A 21,721-nucleotide genomic window follows, 5' to 3' on the forward strand; every position below is an offset into this window, starting at 1 on the left:
CCTTTTTTGCCCAGCATGTGTTGAATTGCCCCCCATACATCACCGCCTGTGAGGTTGGCAGCTTCAGTGCCAGCTGACAGCAGATGCTGTAAAAGCTGTAAACCCAGAAGAGGAGGTTGGTTTGGAGGTTGTTGCTCTGGCACCTCTTCCCGCTGCCTCACCGTTTCGGATCCAGGGTTTGTGTAACTGCTGTAGGGTTTCTCTTTGCTGGTTACCCACCCCGTTATGGCCTCCTGATAAATTATTTTGTGCAATGATTTTTGTGTGCATTCATTGCTCTGGCTTTATGGTAGATGACACAGATTAAATGAAACCAGAGAGTGCTCTCTCTTCGGGGTAATGACTTTCAACTGCGGTGTCCTTTTGTCACTGTAAATTACGGTAAATGATGTAACGTTAGACCATAAAGATACAAGCTACAAAATGGCATGAGTAGTAAGATCCCCCAGGAAGATGAATTGCATACCTGGCAATCTTTAAGTGGAAATATCCATTGCATCCCTATGTGCCCGTGAAAGGAGCGTCAGCCCCAGCCGGGAGATGTGCACTCGAGACAAGCGTGCGCGGGGTAAGCACTTAGGAAATAACACGTGCTTCCTGATGATGCCTTAGAAGATTGAAACATTATAGGCACTTCTGACTTAGAGTTCTTCGTATTATAACGGTCTTAGTGTGATTGTTTCAGGGTACAGCTCTGAGTCGTATCAAGTATTTCACAGGTTAGAACCAACACCTTGCACTTTGTCCAGAATAGCAATTTCAGCTTATTTTAAGTTTGGGTTGTGTTACATTTTTGAATGTGCTGGGCTCCCCAGTTGAGATATAATCGAATTCCCTGGTAGTTTGTGGTTTAGGTTCCCATCCCAAAATAGAATCTCGCCAGTGGTATAACAGCTGGAAATTTCAGTATTAAGTTCATATTCCAGCTTTTTGTCTTTAAAATGAAGTGAAATCAGATGGCAGGGTCTTGCTCAACCTAGACTAAAGTAACCAAAGACTGAAAATAATCTGTGCACAAATATGATGTATTTTGGAATTGTGACCATCTGTAGTAGTGTTCACCCCTTCGTTTAAATAACTCTGAACATCTGAAAACAAAAGTTCTGTCAGCAATGGACTTAATATGAATTGATTCGAAATGGTATACCATAGAGGGAATAGCATTATGTTTAAAAGTAGCGGACTGCATCAAGGTATTCCTGGCTGTTCCTTTTTTTCTGCCAGAGGTTTCATGTGAAGTTGTAGGGCGAGCTGAAATTTTTGTGGCCATGTGATTCCCCCCCCCCCCCCCCCCCACTTCCTCCCTTGCCCAAATATTGCAAGACTTAGTATCACGAGGCTGAGTTCATTGGTTCCCTTGATACTTGGAGAGGGAGATGAAGTCCTCCTTCAGCCTTGCTGGTGGCGTACTGGTGACAGTGGCGGCAATGTGCTGCTCTTGTGGGCTAATGCCAGTCGTGGCCCTGAACTCGCTGTAGGACACGCGCTCGCCTTGGTCTCCCGTGGTGGTCAGCTTGCTCCTTTGGGGCTTGTCAGTCTGTGCTCGTTTGGTTTCAAAGAAGGGATGGTCTTCGCTGCCCTTGCTATCTGCATGGTTCAGCTGGCGGAGCCGGCAGCAAACGCTTGCCTGCTTGCTTCCCCCACGGATGTGTCTCCCTCTCCTTCCTCTGCCAAAGGTGTGCTCAGACATGCTGTCCTTAAAACGATCTGGCAGGCTTTCCTTCTGGAGGAGCGAGTCTTCTGAGACATTTGTAAGACACTGTCCTGTGCAGCATGGTAAGGCTGTGAAGTATTTCTGTGGAATATGCGTGCAGCTCGACCAAGCAGGAGGCAGCACATCTGCACAGGCACACCTACCTCTGCTTGTGCCGCGTACAAGGTGCCGTGCACACGCGTGGGTTACAGAGAACCCACGGAGGTTGCACAACCAAGCGCTCTGAAGTTAAGAAATGCCAGAAGTGAGCGATTAGGAAATAACCTGGGTAATACTTGTTCCCTTTTTCACGTCGGCTGTTAGCTCAGTCCCCGCTCCACCGGCCCCTTGCTCTGTTGGGCTCGCAGCGGTGGTCGTGGCGGGGGGATGGAGTCCTCCTTGCCTGCGTGGAGCAGGAGGTGCGATGGGATGGTGGTCTCTTTATGGCCTTAAAACCTCTGCATGCTTATATCCTCCGTTCCATATGCGGCTCTGTACCTTATCTACCATATGATGTTCAAAGCTCTCTAAAGAGTGAATTACTAGATTCCTTGTGGGCTTTTCTCTGGTGCTTATCTCCGTGATGGCCAACTGCTCCGCAGATGTGGCTCGGCCCTGCTGTGAGGGAGGGTGTTTTCTCTGTGCAGAGGGCTCTTAGGCCTCAGGTTGAAACATCCATGGCGTGATTATTGGCTTAGGATTATAAAATACTTTCTATTATGCTTTTTAAAAAAGGTTTCAGCTCTGAGCACTCATCGCTTTTGCAGGTGAGGCCCAAGCATCTCAGCCCAGGTGGTCAGAAAGACCTTGGGCTGTGCAGTCAATGCGTCGGTACTCGAGACGCATCGGGCGCCCGTGGCGTGGGCTGTCCCGTGTTGCAGTTTCACCGGTGGGACCGTCCCCTCCCCCTGCCGGCCCCAGCACCCTGTCCAACCCATAACAAATCATAGAATCATTAAGGTTGGAAAAGACCTCTAAGATCATCGAGTCCAACCGTCAACCCAACACCCCCATGCCCACCACACCATGTCCCTAAGCGCCTCATCTACACGTCTTTTAAATACCCTCAGGGATGGTGACTCCACCACGTCCCTGGGCAGCCTGTTCCAAGGCCTGACCACTCTTTCAGTAAAGAAATTTCTCCTAATGTCCAGCCTAAACCTCCCTTGGCGCAACTTGAGGCCATTTCCTCTGAGGCAGGTGCCCCCTGGTATTAATCACCATTCGTAATTGGTGCTGGTGGCATTGCCTATAGTGTATCTTGATTTTTTTTTTTTTTTCCTCCTTATCTGCTTCTCATTTGTGAATAGTTATCTGAGACTGTACGTTTATTCCAAAGCTGCCATTGAAGCATGTGCAACCTCTTCAGTGAGGCGCTAATTCTGAGGCCGGGGGCTCGCCATCAACAGCTGCAACTTACCTCGACATTTTCCACTTCAGGAAGAGCCTTTCCAGTCCCAAGCACCAACCCTCTAGAAGTGCCGTTCTCCCTATCCCGTGGATTTGTATCTCCTCACCCCCCTTTAACAGTAGCCTTCGGCTGCCTGTGACTTAAACTAGCCTTTTATTTCAGATGTCTTTTTCCAGAAGGGATCACAGTCACATGGGCTGAGCAGGATTTTGCCATTAGTGGGGGGTTTTCCTGTAAGTGTTCCCTAGCAGGATGCGTTTCCTCTTGCATAAGCAGGCTGAAAACCCTCCGAAGCCACAGAAATACATCTGTTGGATTCTCGAGACAGATAAATCCTTTATAAACAGGAAAATGGGCAAACTCATGGTAACTCTTGTGACACATCATGATGGGAGATCAGAAAGAAATGGAATGAAAAGTGTCACTGTGCAAGCACGGCTGACGGCATCCTCCTGCCTTTCTAAGGTCCTTTTAAATGCTGACACAAAGGGCAGCGGCTGAGCTGTACGGCGGGCACAGACAGTGGGAGATGAAGTTAAATGTTTGGTAAAATTCAGCTGGAAGTCACTTGACATTTGGGGGGGGTGGGAAGAAGAGTTTTGAAGGCTCTTTCCTATGTCCCTACCAGGATGCGTAAGATGCCGTGTGTCGCGGAGCGGGATCCAGGAGATCAGCGCAGTCGTAGATCTGTCAGCACTTCTATTGTCGTGGTCTTTGCAGGGTGTCTAACGCTTCTGGTTTAATTTTGCTGAGGGCTGTAACTCTGGCAAAATTTAAACTCCTTTCAGCTCCCAGTCGTGAGGTTTTAAATCCTCCAAATTTGTACTTTACAAAAAAAAAGAAAATATTTCCTGTCTAGCAAGTGCATGGAGATCGTTCCAGCTCCTTAGCTAAGATTTAACAGCACAGACAATGATCTAATTAACTTCCTTTTTGAAAACTTGCTCCAAGTCCACTTCCTAAGAGTAAGTCCCGAGCACGGCCCCGTTGCCCGTGGATGCGCTTTCGTGCCCACTCGGGTATTTCCCAGGTCACTTCCCAGGGGTCCCAGGTCACCTTCTGCATGCGTGACAGAGGCTGAATCCGTCTTGGGGTGAATCATCCCAGAGGTTGGTGTCTCACCTGATAAGCCTACAAGTGGCCAACCTGGGGGCGCAGCCTGCCTGCAGCCTGCCTGCAGCCTGCCTGCAGCCTGCCTGCAGCCTGCCTGCAGCCTGCCTGCAGCCTGCCTGCAGCCTGCCTGCGCTGGTGGCTGCGCGTGGCCCTGCAGAGAGAACCTGTGGCAACCAAATTCAGCTGTGGTTTTCTTGCAGATGGTGGAGGAGGGGATCCTTCGCACTGCAGTATTGAGAAACAAATGAGGATACTAAATGCTCTTCACGTTTTAACTAGAGGCTGGGGTAGGGAGAAGAGGACTTTTTTTTTTTGGTGCTCAGGATCAGGCTAACCCTGTTTTGTTTTTCACCTGCTCGTTTTCTCTGCTGTGCTGAGACATCCACAGTCGCTGCTCTTTATAACTACAGCCTGCACATTCCCCCCCCCCAGCTTTTCTCTGGAGAGCAGCCAGATCAAAATGGCTCTGATCCAACGCCAAGAATCACTCCCTTTGCTATGGAAATGAGGACTTGGAGGCTGCTCACCATGTGTTCATCAGAGAGTTCCTGCTAAGGATGATGAGCTGTAGGTGGGGAAGAGGGCAGCGAAGGTGTGCTGGAACAAATCCGTTTGGAACAAATAAGGATATTTTTGGATACATCTGACTCTTTGCATTTTTTAAAAGTCATTTATAGAAAACCGAAAAATTACCCTTTCCATCAAATGGTGAAAATGAGGGAAATAAAGTAGTAGAATTTCACCACAGGATAAAGAGTGTTTCTCTTCCATTGGAGTGGAAGGGGTGGCAGACCTCCCAGTATCTGATATTTGAGATAAGCATCTTTTTTTTGTGGTGTTCTGGTATTGATCAAGTGAAGGAAAGATATAATTATCCAAGCTATACAAATAATCCTCCTTCTTCGCTATCAATCCACATTCCCAGCATTAAAGCGGACAAATTGCAAAACCCCTGGGTATAGGATAGGTTGACACGGGGTAATTTGCTGCGCGTTAACTTGGCGAGGCAAGTTTAAGCCTTCGCTTTACCTTCTTCTAAACCATCAGATTTTAATCTTGATGCACAGTGGGATGGGAACATTGCCAGTGGGTGAACAGTCATGAAAATCGACTGTGCACAAAGCAGGGTACTTTTCCCTTCTCTTAGACGAGTTGCGCACCCCAGGCAGATGAGCGTGTAGGGTTTTGCTGCAAAAAAAGACCTGCGAGGTGTGTTTTCAGAAGGGAAAGGGCTGAGCTGTTTGCAAGCTTCCTGCGCTGTTGCAGCACGTTGGGCTTTGCAAGAACATCCCTGCTTCTTCAGGGTGGCCTGGTGTCACCTCGCGCGCCAGCGAGGGAGGGAGGAAGGGGGTGATGCTGCTCTTGCACGATGCTCGCTGCAGGATTTGGCAGAATCGAAGCCGTGGATGCAAAAGTCCGGGCAGCAGAGCCCTGCCTGCCGTGCAGAGCCCAGCGGCTTACGGCTGGGAGGAGCCCTCTCGGGATGAAAATGTCTGACAGGTCTCTGAATGAGTCTACACAATAAATTAGTAACTGGGTGTGGAACTGCATTTTTTTATGATGTATCTTAATTGAGCCTCGGGCAGTTTGATAGTACAGCGTGTTTCTCGTCTTTCGGGGATCTTTTAAGTTGAACTTCACCTTTTCTTTGTGCGTGACTCAGTGGGGCTGGGGCTCGGCTGGGATCATGCTCCGAATCCACCCAGGGAACGGGGCTGGTGCCCTGGATGGAGCTGTGCCCTGCCTCATCCACCCACCCTCCCCGCTGGGGACGGCCACGCGTGCATCCCTGGGGAGCCCACCGAGCCGCCCGCGCTGGCAGCGCTCCATCTCGAGGCACGACGTACCATCTGCTTCGGCAGCCTTTCCCCCATCCATTTTGGATAACTTAATCTCTTCCTTTGCCTGAAAACAAAACAAAAACCCGCATCGCACTGTGAGCGGAGCAGTTGTATTTTTTCCCCCCAAAAAATGGGTGCGCTTCACTGCCAGGTGATGAATTCTCTGTCCCGTGTGCGTAGTGGTTTGCTCCTAATATTTCACAGTCCCATCGCATGAAAGGTACCGTCTGCCCTACGGCTTCAGCTGCTCCATCCGGCTGTAGAGCTGAACGTGAACTCTCAGGTGTTGCTGTGCGTTACGAGCGTAAAAAGAAACGGGTGTCTGGGTGCTGCACCCTTACCTGCCGCCGGAGCTGGAGAGCAGCTCCTGGCTGGCAACTTCCCATTGCACTTCGGTGTCCCCGGCTGTGTCCAGCGTGGAACAGGCCTTTTATTTGTGCTGTAAGTGAAGTAGTTGGCAGAAAGCGTATTATGCAATTCTATTAACTGATGTGAAGTACAGAGGAAGCTAAAGTTCATCTATAATATGATAGTAATTATTAATAATTTATGTATAGCTTTTTCACGTGGACATCGTAAGCACCCCAATCATTCACAAAACTTTGCATTTAAAAACTACACCTGTTTTTTCTTAAACTGCGTGAGGGTGTTTGTGGCCCTTCTGTAGCTTTGAAGTGATCAAGTTAACTGGGGAGATTTAACAGGACATGAGTATAGAAATGGTACCGAGAGAAACGCTGCGGGGAAAACCCACCTACTCGCAATGGCTGGAAAGAAATGCAGAGCCCTTCACCAGCCGAGTTCAGGTCATCGGTGGCCAAAAGCCATTGCCAGCTGCGTGGCCCGTGTGAAGGCGGTCGGTGGCCTCCACCCCACGCCTGGGGACAGACGTGGGACCCCGTAATCGGTGCGTTTAATATCCGTGTCTGCGGAGAAGCTGCCTTTTCCCCGCACGGCTAACACGCTGCCTGGGCTGTGACCCTCGGTCTGGGCTTTGCTCTTACCCTCGCACCGGTGACCGATGGCAATTCCACCGCGGCGGGCCCGTGTCGGCGGCAGCTGCCCAGGCTGGAGCCGGAGCCGCTGTGGAGGTGGCCAGTGCCAATTCCCAAATGCTTCAGCTGGACGTGGTCTGGGGGAGCTGGAGGAAAACAAACACTCTGATTATTTTTTTCTTATCTATGCGGAAACCAGAGCATTTCACTCGATAGCTGTCTGTCATGTTAATTGTAACATTTTTCTCCTCTTCAAACATATTACATGACTGCTTATTTCCCAGCTCTGATGAGTGCTTTCCTCTAGTTATTCAGCTTTTTGTTGCTGTTAATTTTTTTTTTTTAACCTCCGAGACTACAAAACAGCGATCATTCTGAAGTCTCTTTTTCGCTGCGCTTTCATGCAAAGCCTTTGCAGTTCGAGACAGACACGCAGCCTTTTATCGCTGTTGCTGCAGACAGGCTGCGCGGAGGGAGTCGGGCTGGAGCCGCGTTCAGAGGCTCTCACTTGAGAGCATCAGGCTGGTGGGTCTGGAGCAAGAAGCTCCGTGGAGCTGAGCAGTTTTTCCCAGCCTCTGCATGTGCTTGGGGACCTACTGGGAGGCAAGATAGGAGGTTATTTTTATTTTTTTTTTTTTTTTTTTTTTTTTTGCTTTCCCTAGAGAATGGGGCAGAAATATTTTTCTCATATGTAAAAGCAAGATGCTATATGGAGGCTCCTCGTTCTCCTGCAAGCCCTGATTGAGGGAGAAAAATCTTGTACGATGGGAAGAGTCCTTCCCAGATGCGAGGGCTCCGTAGGTTGCGTACACGGAGGGCGATACAGTCGCTCACTTCCAGCGTTGGTTTTCGCACGCGGTGTTGTGCCCGTGTCTTCTTCCAGGGCTCGGGTGCTGGAATTTTCCATGGCAGTCCCTTTCCCTCTATTCTAACCCAAGCCCTCTTGAAAATTATTTTTCTGAAGAGAAGGAGAAGTGCTACAGACACACTAAGTTAATTTGAGTCATTAGCTTGTTTCCATTACTCCTTTCTGCCTAGGAAACGAATTTTATTATTTTTTAGTGAGATTTTGGAGTTAGAAGAAAGAAATGGAAGCTAGCGAACATGTGGAACCACTTCACAGGAACACCGGATTTTGAGAGCTTGCATTTTTATTTACATCTTCTGGACCCTGTCTGACTTGAAAGTAAACAAGTTCAATCTGAGACCAGATTTATCCCTGAAAATATGTGGAGACTTGTCTAAAAACTGCTTTTAGGATTAGGAACTTCCTTTACTGCAATAAGAGAATACATTTACAATGGGAAAACTGATGCTTAACCGGCAAATTCTTTCTGTGAAACACCCTTGGAAGTGCAGTTCAGTTGTTTGGTGCAAAGCAGCCTGAAACTTTATTAAAAAAGCCAACACAAAAAGGGAAAACTGGCTGAGAACTTAGCAGGTCTAAAGCAAGGTGCAGGAATAGTGAGTGGAACTGTGATTCTGTGTGGCTGGAAGCCGGGTGATGGTGCAAGGAGAGGGTCCGGTGGAGGTCCTTGGCATCTTCTGGGCAAGCAGGAGGTCTCTGCACCTGTAACTGATCTCCTTCTTTTGACGTTCCTCTTCTCTGCAGACACAATGAGGCGAGTGGTACGACAGAGCAAATTTCGGCACGTGTTTGGCCAAGCGGTGAAAAACGATCAGTGTTACGACGACATCCGCGTCTCCCGTGTTACTTGGGATAGCTCCTTTTGTGCTGTAAACCCCCGATTTGTTGCAATAATTGTAGATGCTAGCGGTGGCGGAGCGTTCCTGGTGCTGCCTTTGCACAAGGTAAGTGCTTTTTGAAAGTTTCTCGCTATTACACGCTCAGCTTTGTTGTCATTTTGGCACTTGTTTATGAATACATGAAGGCTGTGAAGTCTCTGTGACAAATGCTGCTCAGTAGTGCCATGTACGAATCCATTTAATGTCTCTCTAATCAGTCTGATGCTTCCTGTACATTAAACACAGTAAATAAGCACTTTGCTTGACTACTCTGAGCCAATTCTTTATGGCAGAAGTTTCTACGTAGAATCATATGCCTAATGAAGCCTTTTTAGTTATGATAGCAGTGGGCAGGTTTTTCCACTGTCAGGGATTCAGCTTTTTGAGCTCTGCGATCATCACTTAATTCAGGAATGCACCTGAACCTAATTACTCCCTGTATCAGATGGGTGCAAAGGAGTGAGCTGGCTCCACGCAGGGCATTTCCATCGGAGCTGGCCTAGGCTGCTGCCAGTCCCTTCAGTTACTTTTTATATGGTATAAGACAAGAACAATCTGGGTGAGAAAACAGCTCCTCCAAGTACCATGGCAGCTGTCCTGCAGTTGTCCCTGATCACAGGGCTGTGTCTAGGCTTTATACTTCAGCCAGATCTTGTTATCCCCTAGTACCTGACATAGAATCATAGAATCATTAAGGTTGGAAAAGATCTCTAAGATCATCGAGTCCAACCGACATACCGAGGAGAGGGGCTTCATCTGACCTTGGGCAGGGAAACACCCCTTACGTTCTCTGCTGTGCAAAACGCTGCTGAGTCTCCAGTAAATAATCTTTCAGTGAGCCCGTATATACACTCTACTTCTTTCCCTTATACTTTGAATTTATTCGTAGAACCCCAGGGGTGTGCTTTGCAGAACAGACAGAAAAGTTAGGTTCCTGCCCATCAGCCGTGAGAACGGCCGGATCAGAGATTTGGAGGGAGGCTGAAAAGATGGGTGCAGAACCCTTCCTGGCAGTCTCTTACAATGCTGTGGTATGAAGCACGCAAATGAGTAGGAGCGGTGTCTCAGACTGAAAGAAATTCCTGTTGCCCCCCGATACAAAAAATCGCAGAGCGTCTTTCTTCCACCCTTGTTGGAGAGCAGCGCTCTCATCTCCCTTTCTGATGCTCAACCAGCAAATTCTTGTGATGAAAGTCTTCTTCTATAACATTAATTATTTTCTTTGTGACCCTCAAGCTTCTCTTAACTATACACTTAAAATGTCCTCAGTCTGTCATCAGCCCTGTCCTTTTTTCCTAGCTCCGTTTGCAGATCTGCCCTGTTTATATATAGAAATAGTGACCAGAATTGAATATAGCATCCCACATGGCGAGTGCATTACAGGAACAGAGGCAGCGAGTTCTCACTTATGCCTCAGTTGTGCTAAGCGAAGCAAGCCAAACCCCTAACCTCCTTAAATAGCTCTCCATTTTGCTCATCTTATTATCAGCTCTTCTTTGCAAGTATTCTGGTTTGCGCTCATCTTCGGGCCACGTGTCCTGCTCTTGCCCAAGCCATGCACGATGGCACAGATCTCGATCAGAAATTCCTTGCTCAACACAGCGCGCAGTTGCACTTGTGTTGCATCACGACACAATCAAATGCTGACGGCAGAGGACGTGCACCCCTCTTTTTCTCTTACTTCCCAATGTTTTCTCAGTCCCTGGCAGAAATTCCTGCTCATCCTGAGTGATGCAGCCTTTTGCATTTTTAAGTGCCATCTTATGTTTGTTTGCTTTTTATGTTTATTCAGTTATTCCTCCTGCTCTCCTCTGTATTTGTCGTTGCCTTTGTGCCCTCAACGATGTTCCTGTCTTGTCTTATACAGCTACTTAATATTCACATATGACAAGGTTTCATGCAAAGCTGGAGGAACTCTGTTCCTAAACCCCCAGCCTGACACGTTCTTTTGCAATGCAACACGTTGCTGGCTTTGCTCTAACCAGTTCCTCTCTTCCTCATTTATTTTTATAGCCTCGGCTGCTGAAATTGCTCCTCCAGTTCCTTCAACACCCTAACATTTTGATTTCTGTTTGAGCCCGTTTAGCAGAGGTATTCATTGAGTTCCCACAGCAAGATCCTTGCTGTTATATTCGGGAGAGGGGAAAAAAAAGGGTCAATTTTAAACCATGGTTTTGGTATGATTTTAAAATTGAGCCATAAAAATACACTTGCTGCATTTCAGAGCCTTCGGGAGGCTGCCAGGGTCTGCAGGGAAAATGGCCCTCCTATAACTTAATTGCATCGTGTCCGCTCCAATCCAGCGCTGTGCGGGTCACAGTGAATTACTTCTAATGTGGCTTGACCTTCCGCCCAGCCTGCGCTTCAAAGGGCCCGGGCGATCACAGAGAGGGAGTTTTTCCTCATTTTAAACGTTTTTTCCCATTCCAAGTTCCAGTCGTACTGTGTTTTTTTTGTTGTGGCAGCCTTTTTGCTGCCAGGCGGGCGGCTCCCGGCTCCCTCCCCGGCCAGGGGCAGGGGCTGGGGGTCGGGGTGATTTTTGGGGCGGGATGAGCGCCCCGGGACCCCCGCATCGAGCACCCATGTGCCGGGGAGGAGGGCGCCGGGGTGCCCCGCCCCGCCGCGCGCGCGCACCCGCTCCCGCCGCAGCGGCACTGCGGCGGCCGCGGCTTTTTACCTTATATGGTCATGGCAGCGCTCGGGGCCGCCGGCCGCCGCCGCGCTGATTGGCGGGGGCGGGGGCGCGGCGCGGCAAGTGCGCGGCCGTTAACCCCTGCGCGGCCGCGGCCCCGCCGCGCCCCTCGCCCTGCCCGGCTCCGGGGTCCGCGCTGCGGGCCGCGCCGCTCCTCCGCCCCCCTGGCCCCGCGGGGCGGACGGAGGCGGTGGTGAGGGTCCCTCCGGGTGGAGGTGTGCGGGGACCCAGGGGGCTGCATCCTCCCTCCATCCCCGCATCCTCCATCCCCCGGGGCTCCCCGGTGCGGAGCAGCAGCAGCCGGGGCTGGTGGGGCTGAGCGGGGTTTGCTGGCTGTGGAAATGCTTTGTCTGAACTTCCTGTTTTCTTGCCTGCACATGTGCAGGGCCTTTGCCAGGAACTCGCCATTCCCGTGCGCCAGCAAGAGCCACGGCCGCTGTCTGAGTTGCTGAAAATTGCAATTCCCACAGGTCGGTTGGTCTGCGGAGAGACGGCCTCCGTTGGAATGGACCACGTATTTTTCAAAAGCTGTAGTTTATATCAATTAATGGTGTGTAAATGATAAGAGTCAAGCTAATCAGCATTAACGGTACACACCAGGGAAAAACACTGAAAACTTGCCTGCTTATTCTGGACTATGGGTGACTGGTACTGAGCAAAGCGTTAGTGTAGAATATCGCCATTAAACTGGGAACTTGCAGGCTTTTAGAGTTGATTTTCTTTGAGCCTTGTCCCAAGCAGAACAGTGGGTGCACAGGGAGGGAACCCCAGGATAAAACTCTTCAATCAAGTGGTGCCTGCCTCAGCCTTTGCTTGCTGGTGGGCACATGCTGCTAGATTAGATGGAGATCACCTCCGGCATGGTAGGTAGTTACTTAGGGAATGGAGGAAGAGTCAGGCAGGTGAAGAAAGAAGCGATTCTCCTGCTCACGGCCCCCGGAGGTCTCCGGTGTGAGCGGGATGGGTGTGCGCAGCTGCCTCGGTGGCTTTCGGTGCCCAGCTCAGCGGGTAGGTTGGGTGCTTTCCCAACAGCGTTGTGCAGGGGCCGAGAGTCGGTCGTTCTGCCTTGCCCCTGCAGCCCTCCCGTGCTCAGCCCGGGTGGGTTGCTTGGTGTTCGGGTGGCGGGCTTGTCGTCTTCCCTGCTGTGCGTCATTCCCAGCAGGATGAACTCAAGACTGCAGATTTATCTTCTGGGATGCTGTTGGGTAGGGTTGTGCCCCTTGCTGTGCAGCGTGCGGTGGGCTCATCTCCCTTCGGATGGCGATTGAAACAGCAGGGCAGAGATCTGCCTGCCTCTGCTGTCAAAGGAGAGGGGTTGTGTGGGCTACACTCGCCCAACTCAATGGGTGATCCCTGTTTTACAGCCCAGTTAAAAATTTTGTGGATTTCTTGGTGGGCTGGGGAAAGGGGCTTGCAAATACCTGGGTTTAGTGCATGGTTCTGGTGCTGGGTCTACGTTACAGCAGAACTGGGTACAATCTTTTTTTCCCTCCTCGAAAAATCTTTGCAGTTTGTATCTGCAAAGAAAAAAGCTGCTGCAAAGGGTTCCTTTTTGTTTCGGTTCATCTAGAAAGATGCCTTCAGCTGAAAGTCACGTTATGTAAGGCCTTTAGAAGAGGCTTATTCAGTCCCCTTTGCATACACCTTTTATTAGATTTTCCATTTGTGTGCCTGACTTCTTACTGCACTCCCTTTACATAGGCAGCATTCCTACAGAAGCTGTGATCAGATGGGTGCCCTGAGAGGCAATTAGCATGTGGGTGGGTGAGTGCACACCTCAGGAGTGATCTTCGTGAAGGAATATGTTGTTCTGCAAGTGACGTGCCTTAGTGTTCAACCATGGCATATGTAAGTTGTTAATCAGCTGTTCCAGATTCTCATTCCTCCAGGAAGGACTGGGAAAAAATCATCCTTTTCTGAATTGTGTGTAAAATAAAATCGGGAGGTACTGCTGTGATGGGTTCATTGAGCCCTTCCAGCAATTTTAGATGGAGTGCGGATGGAAGGATATGAATTAAAATGAGTTCCTGTCATCTTGACTTCGGCTGCCACGGAGCCCCAGTCAGTACTAGTGCTGTAGGTCTTTTTCATAGCAATGTCCCTGTGAGAGAAGTTTGAAAGGTTGAAGACTGAAGGGATATTTCCCCCTAAATTTTCGTCAGACTTCCATGCAGCTCCAAGTAGTTTTGAATGTTGGGTGGAGGAGATTAAAATTCAAGACAGCTCCGCAACAACTGAATAAAAAAGCAAGACATTGGTGGTTTTTAAAGATCTAAGTTATCTTATGACCAGTGGAATTGCTAAAACCTGGTTTCTTGCAGATTTTTCCTACGTTCACTCTGCAGAGAGCAAATGTTCCCCAGCTCCCTTACTTCTCCTTTCTCTCTCGGTCCGTCAGCACGTGCCCACCTCCCGTGGGTGCCTCGCTAGCCCAGCCGGGGGGCCTGTGCCGCTCAGCGGGGACGTGGGCTTGGGCTGTAGCTGCACCTTCCCTAGTCGGGCTCTAATTTGGATTTCTTTCTTTTATTTCACCTTGGATTTTCCTCTAAAGCTGATTTAAAAAAAAAAACCCACCACGTTTATATTTATCACTACCGGTTTGATTCCAATGGATCATCAGGTTCTAGTGTACTAGGGAAGAGAGGGCAGGCAGTGTGGCTAATAAATCTCATTTCTCTAGGAAAGCAAGCAGCAAATACTCTCCCCTGTCTTACGGTCAGCCAATGGTTTGCACAAATACTGCTGCAGCTTTAAGGCCTTGTCCAATAATGAAAATGGAAGTTGCGCTTGATGGTTTTGTCTGCAAGCAGGTACCAAAGAGAGGTTGTTGCACCTGGAGAGCACCACGCATGCTGCACGGCTGCCTGCCTGTATGCAGCGGTTAAAACCGAGTGTGAGGAGTGGAGTAAGTCCTTGTAAGTTGTGCAGTTGTCCAAGATTCAGATGAAAAATAATGCATGAATTTCTAAGTTGTTGTCTCCATGGCATAACGTCACTGGTTTATGTAGGGTACAAACATACATATGCAAACCATACATATAAGCACACTTAGAGCAGGGCTGCAGGTGGGCCTGAAACGGAGGGTGAAATCCTGGATTAGCTCTTTAAAACTTCCAACTAAACTGAAATCTTGGAAGTCCAGGGACAAAATGAGTTCAACAGAAATGGTTGGAATAGAATGGCTTCTTCCCTGGGATCTGTCCAGACGTTCTTCTGTTTCCTCCTTCCCCGTCTGCATTTTTACTGGTCCCAGTTTGTTTTGCCGTGGCTGATGCTGGAGTCCTGGATCGTCCGTTCCCAGCCCTCGGGGATGAGCGTGTTTGGGTGACGCGAGGCTGTTGTTCCCCGTGGGTGCTTCTGGGTGCTGCCTCCTCGCTCAGCAGCTCTGTCCTCCCTGGATGGGTGCTTGTCTTCCGCCGCCCCCGGAACTGCAGCGGGGTTTTACCACTTTGTCCCAGAGCCCTAAACTTTTAGGACACCAGTTAGTTTTCCCTCAGTTGGAAAGGTAGTACATCTGTTTTACTAAAAGGGGAATTAACTGCTTTTGAAATCATACTTTAGGGGTGGAACAAAAGAGCGACTCTGTATCTTGTTAATTGTAATGTAATTCTGGGCAGCAGGTCTCTCTGTTTTGAATCTCTGCATCTTCTACCCGAAGGGCTTCCTCAGCTGAAAGTTAGGCTGAAATTTAATTTTGAAGTGTGTTTAGGGCTTTTCCTCTGGAAACTGGGATGGACGTTAGCTGAAATGCTGGAGCCGCACTGCGCACCCAGCTCTGAGTCATGGGAGTTAGCAGGTTGGCTTTCGGGGGGTTGTTTGCATTGTCTTTTTCCTTTTTTAAAGCCAGCATGTGAGCAGCTGATTGTTGCAACCAATTTTGTGAAGGATTCTGCAGACAAACATACCCTTTTCCAGCGTAAAGCATCCTGCAGGTGCAACCAGCTCTTGCCTCTCCATTCTCCGGTCAGCTGCAAGCACCCGCTGCAAACCATGAAGTCCCCCAGCTGCTCCAGTCCTCTCCCAGCGGCATGGAACGAACCTCGCCATTGCTGCCTGCCCACCCGCCTGAAACCCTCCGTACTGTGCTTTGAGCGGTGGTGCCAAATCTGCTGGGGCCGCGCTGTGCCGTGGTTTTTTAAGCACTGCTCGGGCAGGGTTGGCTTTGTGTAGGATTCCTACCTGACACCGCGTTTTTCTTCCTTCTGGATGCATCCATTTACGTCTGGGCCCTCCGGAACAAGGACCTTTGTCTCCGGTTCTGTCGCAGCCTGCAATGTCTACAGTAATGTCCCAGCCCTGCAGCTGTCAAGGTGATAAAACGAGAACAGGAACGCTGCTGAGGAATTTTTGGAGGGCACAAGCAATGTTCATAGAGGTCCGGTTTGAAAGCAGTATGTAGTTATGAATGCCTTAAAGTCTCTTATTGCATGGCATTACAGTAGACCTTTTGGGAGTAACACTTTTCGTAATCTTCTGAATTAGTTATGGATGCCTTGATTGGTTTGCTGGGTGACTAATGTCTATTTGTCATGGTCACGAGAGAGCAATGCACTTTCATTACATCCTACTGCAGTATTTTCTCCCAGCTGCCTCCTGCATGACCAGCTGCTGCAGCCAGAGGTGGAGGCTCGGTGGCCAGAGCACATCAAGCTCCACTCGGCTGGAGTTTGTGAAACTTGAGTTTGCTGTAAGGAAAACAGACCGTTTAACTAAGAAAAAAGGAATATCCTCTCTAACAGAGAAAAGGTGCTAGTCGGTTTGTATTTCAAACTTTGGAGTTGTGACCTGATTTCCTTCCTCAAACTTCTGCAGAGTAAGGGGGGGGAATTGCTTTTGCTTGTGCAACTTGATGCCACTTCCCTGTTTTCAATGGCGATCTTAATGAGCGCAGCCACGGGTTGGGGGAAGCAGCTGTTCTCCGTGATATTTTTACCATAATCCATGAGCTGTTTCCTGCAACCAATTGCCCTTTTCTGGCAGAGAAGTGATCGTAAGAGAGTCAAATGAATTCATAAAACTACCACTTTTAGGAACAGTTTTTCTGTGCCGCTTATCTGTCCCTTCTGGATTTAATAATTTTTTTTCTTCTCATCTGTCAGTTTTTTCCGATCTGGGATACATGAAAGCACTAAATGAATTCATTTGGTGAGGTCAGCTTACCACCTGGTGAAGGACCTGCATACTAAGTGTGCTTCTAGTCAACGCCATCCATATTAATGCTAATCCTCAAATTCACCTTTTTGGCTAACTTCTTGTAAAATACAACTCTGAGCTTCAAAAGTTGTTACTGTGATGTGTTGCTCAACCAGAGTCGTAATGGATTATGAGAAGGATTTAATTTCTTGAAGTCGTACCAAGTTAATTTTAAGCTGTGTATCAGCACTTGAGATTTATTTTAGATTCTTAACTAATTAAAAGATTACATTTTAAAAATAAATAAATAACTCCCCAAACCTGGGAGTATTACGGTAGCATGAAAACGCACCCATTTGGCAGCGAAGTTGCAAACCTCGTGGTGTTCTTGTGGCAGAGGCGTCTCTTTTAAAAGGAACTGTGTTTAGAAACGTTGAATTTGGTAATTTTACAGGCTGGCGGGTTTTTTTTAATACCTTACTGCAGGCTTCCTGGTCTTTCCCTTTTGGCAGAGTCCCCCAAATATTGTTTTTAAAGCTCTTCTGTGCACAGCTAATCCCAAACGATGCCAGGAATAGGGGTCCCCTGCTCCGGAGAGGGGAACGCTGCCGGGAGGAGGAAGCCTGCGGTGTAGCCTGCGCGGGCAGTATTTGCAAAACTGGCTTAGAGAGGTGGTAAAGTAACACATCCGAGTTAAAACCAGCTCATTTCGTACCCTGCTGGGTGGTTGAGGGGAAGGTGTGCTGGGTCAGGCCCTGGGATGGTGACATGAGTTATTGTCCCTTGACAGCCCCCCCCGATCCTCTCTGAAGGGTCGCGCTTTCTCATAAAAGTGTTGTGTGGGTTTGGTTTTTTTTTTTTGGTAAAGTGGAGCAGATGAAGTGCATTTAGAAGCGTTGCCGAGGAGAGCTCTTGCTTTTTGTTACGTGTTCAGGAAAGCACCGTGGTTTCCTCTGCGCTGTGAAGACGGTTTTGTGTTTCTGACCACAAGTCAGTAGCTTCTCTGAAAGTGGTTGGACTTCTGCTGGCCGAACTGCAGCTTTGAGCAGCACGGCAGCCTTTTGGCCAGTAAGCCCTTCTGTCCATTTACATCCTTATTTATTCTCGTTCTGCTGTTTTGACGCTATTCTTTGTGGACCCCGGTGAGCAGCTGGGTTGGTCCTCTGGCGCAGTAGTGCAGCGCCCAAGTGTCGCAGTTGATGCCGTGGCCTGTGCGTCTCCCCGGCGTTGTCTTCCTCTGCCAGACCCTGGGGAGCTGTTGTGTTTGCAGGCAGCGTGGTGACATCTCCTTCTCTTGTTTGTACTCTGCTTGCTCCGTTTCGTAAATTTTTGTGAATATGCTTGAGGTTGCCTGAAGTTACTGCATCTCCCACACTGCTTCTAAATAACATCTCGTTTTCCCCATCCTTACTCTGTCTGTTCCCTTGTTAGAAATGGTTTTCATATGTCACTATCCACATCCAGGCAGGAAGAGGGTGCACTTTACAGATGATGCAGATAACCATCTATTCACCGGTAACATGGTGCAAAGATATTTCTGCTCAGTTTGGTTTAACTTCCCCTTTGTGTATCTGCAATTTCTTCTTGATCCAGATGGCTCTGGCCCGAGAAGTGTATGCTGTCCTTGACCAAAACAGCCGCGCCTGTGCATCCGTCTCAAGTTCCTCAGCTTGGTGACCAGACTGAGCTTTACTCTAGCTTGGTGACCAGACTGAGCTTTACTCTAGCTTGGTGACCAGACTGAGCTTTACTCTAGCTTGGTGACCAGACTGAGCTTTACGCTAGCTTGGTGACCAGACTGAGCTTTACGCTAGCTTGGTGACCAGACTGAGCTTTACTCTAGCTTGCTGCTTCGCCAAGGGAAGGGGAAGGGGCCTCGCTCCCTGTGGGAGCTGGAAGCCCGCGGCTGCGCTGGTCCCTTCTGCTTTCGGGCATCGGGAGGTCCCTCTTGCTCACACGGAGCCTCTGTCGTCTCGTTTTCCTCGCTGCCCTCGGAGCACTGCCGTTTAGTGAGCTAATGGATGTACGAGATAGCTGGTTTAAAAAATGAGCTCTGTTTGGGGTGATCAGAAGCAGGCGGTGGGGTGGCCTGGTCCCTGCGGTCAGCTGGCTGTCGCAGGCAGTTGGCTGCTGCTGCTCGTGCTGTTCAGGTTCATCGTGATCAAAACTGAAAGGTGAAGTTTGTGGTTTAATTTGTTCAAATTGAATTTTTTTTTTCCTCCCTCCAGTAATAAATTACTGTAAAAACTCTAAACTAAACTGACAAGCACTCGTGCAGCCTGCAAATAATTACCATAGGCTCCTCTTAGAGGATTACTCCGAGCCCTGCCTCGGAGCAAGAACAGGTAGTCACTGACGTCTCAGTGTTTTAGTCGTGTTTTTTCTTTTGATTTAGGTCTATATTTGTATTTAGCCTGTAATGTGACTTCTGAAATATGTTCGTGCGCGTATGCTCTGCATGATTCTTTTTTAATTAGATAAATTAAAATGGATGGACTATACATGTCAGCTGGATGTATTAATTTTTTAAATCCTATTTCACATTATGGCATCCAAGAGGGATTACACAGACTTTAATTTTTGAATGTCTGGTTTATGGCTTTTCATCTACAACACTTTCACTTTTAATAATTTCAAAAGCATTTGAATCACTGAGACAGTCTTTTTTTGAAACCTAAATTTGGCTATTTAGGGAAGAGTGGTTGTTTTGTTTCTGTAACTTAGTCTGTTTGGATCTATATCTCGTTTTGTTGCTAGTAGAGGTCTTCAGGTCAGTAGTCTTCAAAAGCCAGTGTCCAGCATTATTCTGATCCTTTGTACGTAAGGCAGCGTTGAATAGGAGCAGCCTTCCGCAGGGAGACGGGTAGGAGGCATATGTTAAGAGATGTAACCTCCAAGGTTGGGGAGTGTCATCACCGAATGGCAGAAGTGAAATGCCAGCCATTTCTTCTGCGTGTTTAAACACGAAAGAAGACGACCCCGTCCCAGACCTCTTCCTCCTGCCTCTCTTCTCCCATCGCTCATGAAAAGGCCATCGCGGCGTTCCCTGGAAACAAAACCCCTCGGAGCGGGACCCGGGTTCTGGCCCTGGAAGTGCCGGAGTCTCCTGCTCACCCTGCCGCTACTGCCGTCTGTCTTCAGTTTTTTAAATACTGCTTCCCATGTGTGCGAGACTCGACCAAGAGAGATAACGATGATTAGCCAGAATGATTTTTATTTCCTTTCACACAGGGAAGATGGGGTGTTTGGTGTCTCAGCAGTCTGGGGGGTTGGGTGCTTCAGGATGTTAAGGGGCTCCATCAGCAAACTGTAGACCCGGTCAGCAAAGTCGGCGCACTTGCAAGAGCTGTGTCGGCATCACGAGATTTGCCTCCGTTGAAGTGAGAACATCTTATAACCTTGTTTTCTTGGGAAGTTTATCTATGTAGTGAGCTCAACTTTGGCAGCACGCTGGTGACCTTGATCCTCTGGCTGTAGAGAGCCAGGTACGGAGCAGGGGTGGCTGTGGCAGTCTGGGTCAGCAGTATTTATTCCTGAAAACAGTATTTTACAACTGTGTCCTAAAAACTTTCCATCTAAGCAAAATATTTCTATGATGAAAACAAGCAGATTTGGTAAACTCCATGACCAGCAACACCCTTCAATTAAAGTTTTAGCTTGGTTATCTTTAGCTGTCGCTGGCCTCCGCTGTGAAGCACAGACAAAACCAGAGCTTCACCGTGCGGGCAGAGCCCTCTTCCCGAAACACTGCGGACGGACAAAGGGATGGCGTCGCAGCAAATGCTGAGATGCAGCAAAGCACCCCTGCACCCGAGGGGCAGCAAAGCCCTCCCGTGCTGAACCTCTGAGCCCCTGTCCTGCACCGTCGGGAGTTCCAGCTAGTCGGTGCTGGAGAAGAGTCGCTGGTTCATTCCCTCCAGTGATAAATGAGATGATTCAAATTTCACGGAATTGTGAAAGAGCGAATGGGGAATTAGGAAGCATCTTCCTCCGCTCTGTGGGACGTGCTCTGTGCTGTCCGTGTATTACAGCTCTCTTCCTTGTTTCCCCCCTTCAGACAGGCAGAATTGACAAGTCCTACCCGACAGTGTGCGGCCACACAGGACCGGTGCTGGACATAGACTGGTGTCCTCATAATGACCAGGTCATCGCCAGTGGCTCTGAGGACTGCACCGTCATGGTAAGTGCGTTTAATTTGTCTTGCGGGGCGGCGTTTGCTTCACGCTCAAAATGCTGCTGCAAATGACACTTGTATTTGTAAGGAGACCTCCTGTACTGACGCCGAGGGCAGAGCCCTTGCTGATGTGAGAGTGGTCATGAGCATTCTGCAGACCACATTTTGTCTCGGCTTAAGAAACGATGCTGTCTTGGCTGCAGGACCTAGCTAAAAATTGGAGGAAAAATAGGAGAGCAGGCTTTATTACCTGCGTAACAGCAGAATTTGAACTCTCGCAGCTGGCACTTTCTTCTCGCGTTATGTCGGAGAAGGTGCAACCTCAGACTTCTGAGAAGAATCTCTTCAGCACTGAGATGGCACTTTGAGGAACGGACTTGGCCTGTCTCTTCCTGGCTTTGTCTTCAGGTGCTCTTCCATTTTTCCTTCCCCTGGGGATTAGTCTGATGTTTGGGAAGAGGGAAGAGAAGAAAGAGTGCCAGTCAGTGGTGAGGTGTTTTGATTTGTTGTGCTTTGCAGAAGACTGGGATGGTTCCTTACCTCAAATATCCTGATGGATGTAGTGGTGTGTGTTGGGAAGAGGTGGGGATTGGAGGGGAGCAAGCCCATCAGGTTGCAGAATTGCTTCAGCCCTTGATTTAAGGGTGACGCTTTCATTTTTTCCTGTATCTACAGGTTGTGAGTAGATGTCAAAAGGTTTTTTTAATAAATACAAAATAATCCAAATTCTGCACCTGCCAGCCTTGGTCCTGAGACCTATTTTACCTCAGTCAGAGCCCACTGAACAATAGACGACCTTGCTCCGTGATGGATGTGGAATCCCGTGTATGCGAACACAGCAGAATAAGTGAAAGAAAATCCTTGTAAGATGAAATAATGCCAAATAACTTCAGTGATCTTTGGCCATATTTAGAAATGCTGTA

The 21,721-nt window shown here is 48.8% G+C and overlaps 1 protein-coding gene across 5 annotated transcripts in view; it reads left to right on the top strand.

The window, feature by feature from the left end:
- Positions 1 to 21,721, top strand: part of CORO1C (coronin 1C) — a 54,046-nt gene that overhangs the window by 16,480 nt on the left and 15,845 nt on the right. For 3 of the 5 annotated variants that reach the window (XM_075167565.1, XM_075167566.1, XM_075167568.1), the window contains 2 exons: positions 8,666 to 8,865; positions 20,682 to 20,804. In XM_075167565.1, the coding sequence (XP_075023666.1) occupies positions 8,671 to 8,865; positions 20,682 to 20,804 (318 nt within the window). In that variant the 5' untranslated portion in view covers positions 8,666 to 8,670. Of the gene's footprint in view, positions 1 to 8,665; positions 8,866 to 16,218; positions 16,238 to 20,681; positions 20,805 to 21,721 lie in introns of those variants that run through there. The other 2 variants (XM_075167567.1, XM_075167570.1) reach the window with 2 other exon arrangements.

This window comes from Calonectris borealis, chromosome 18, assembly GCF_964195595.1.
Source record: "Calonectris borealis chromosome 18, bCalBor7.hap1.2, whole genome shotgun sequence".
Lineage (NCBI taxonomy): Eukaryota > Metazoa > Chordata > Aves > Procellariiformes > Procellariidae > Calonectris > Calonectris borealis.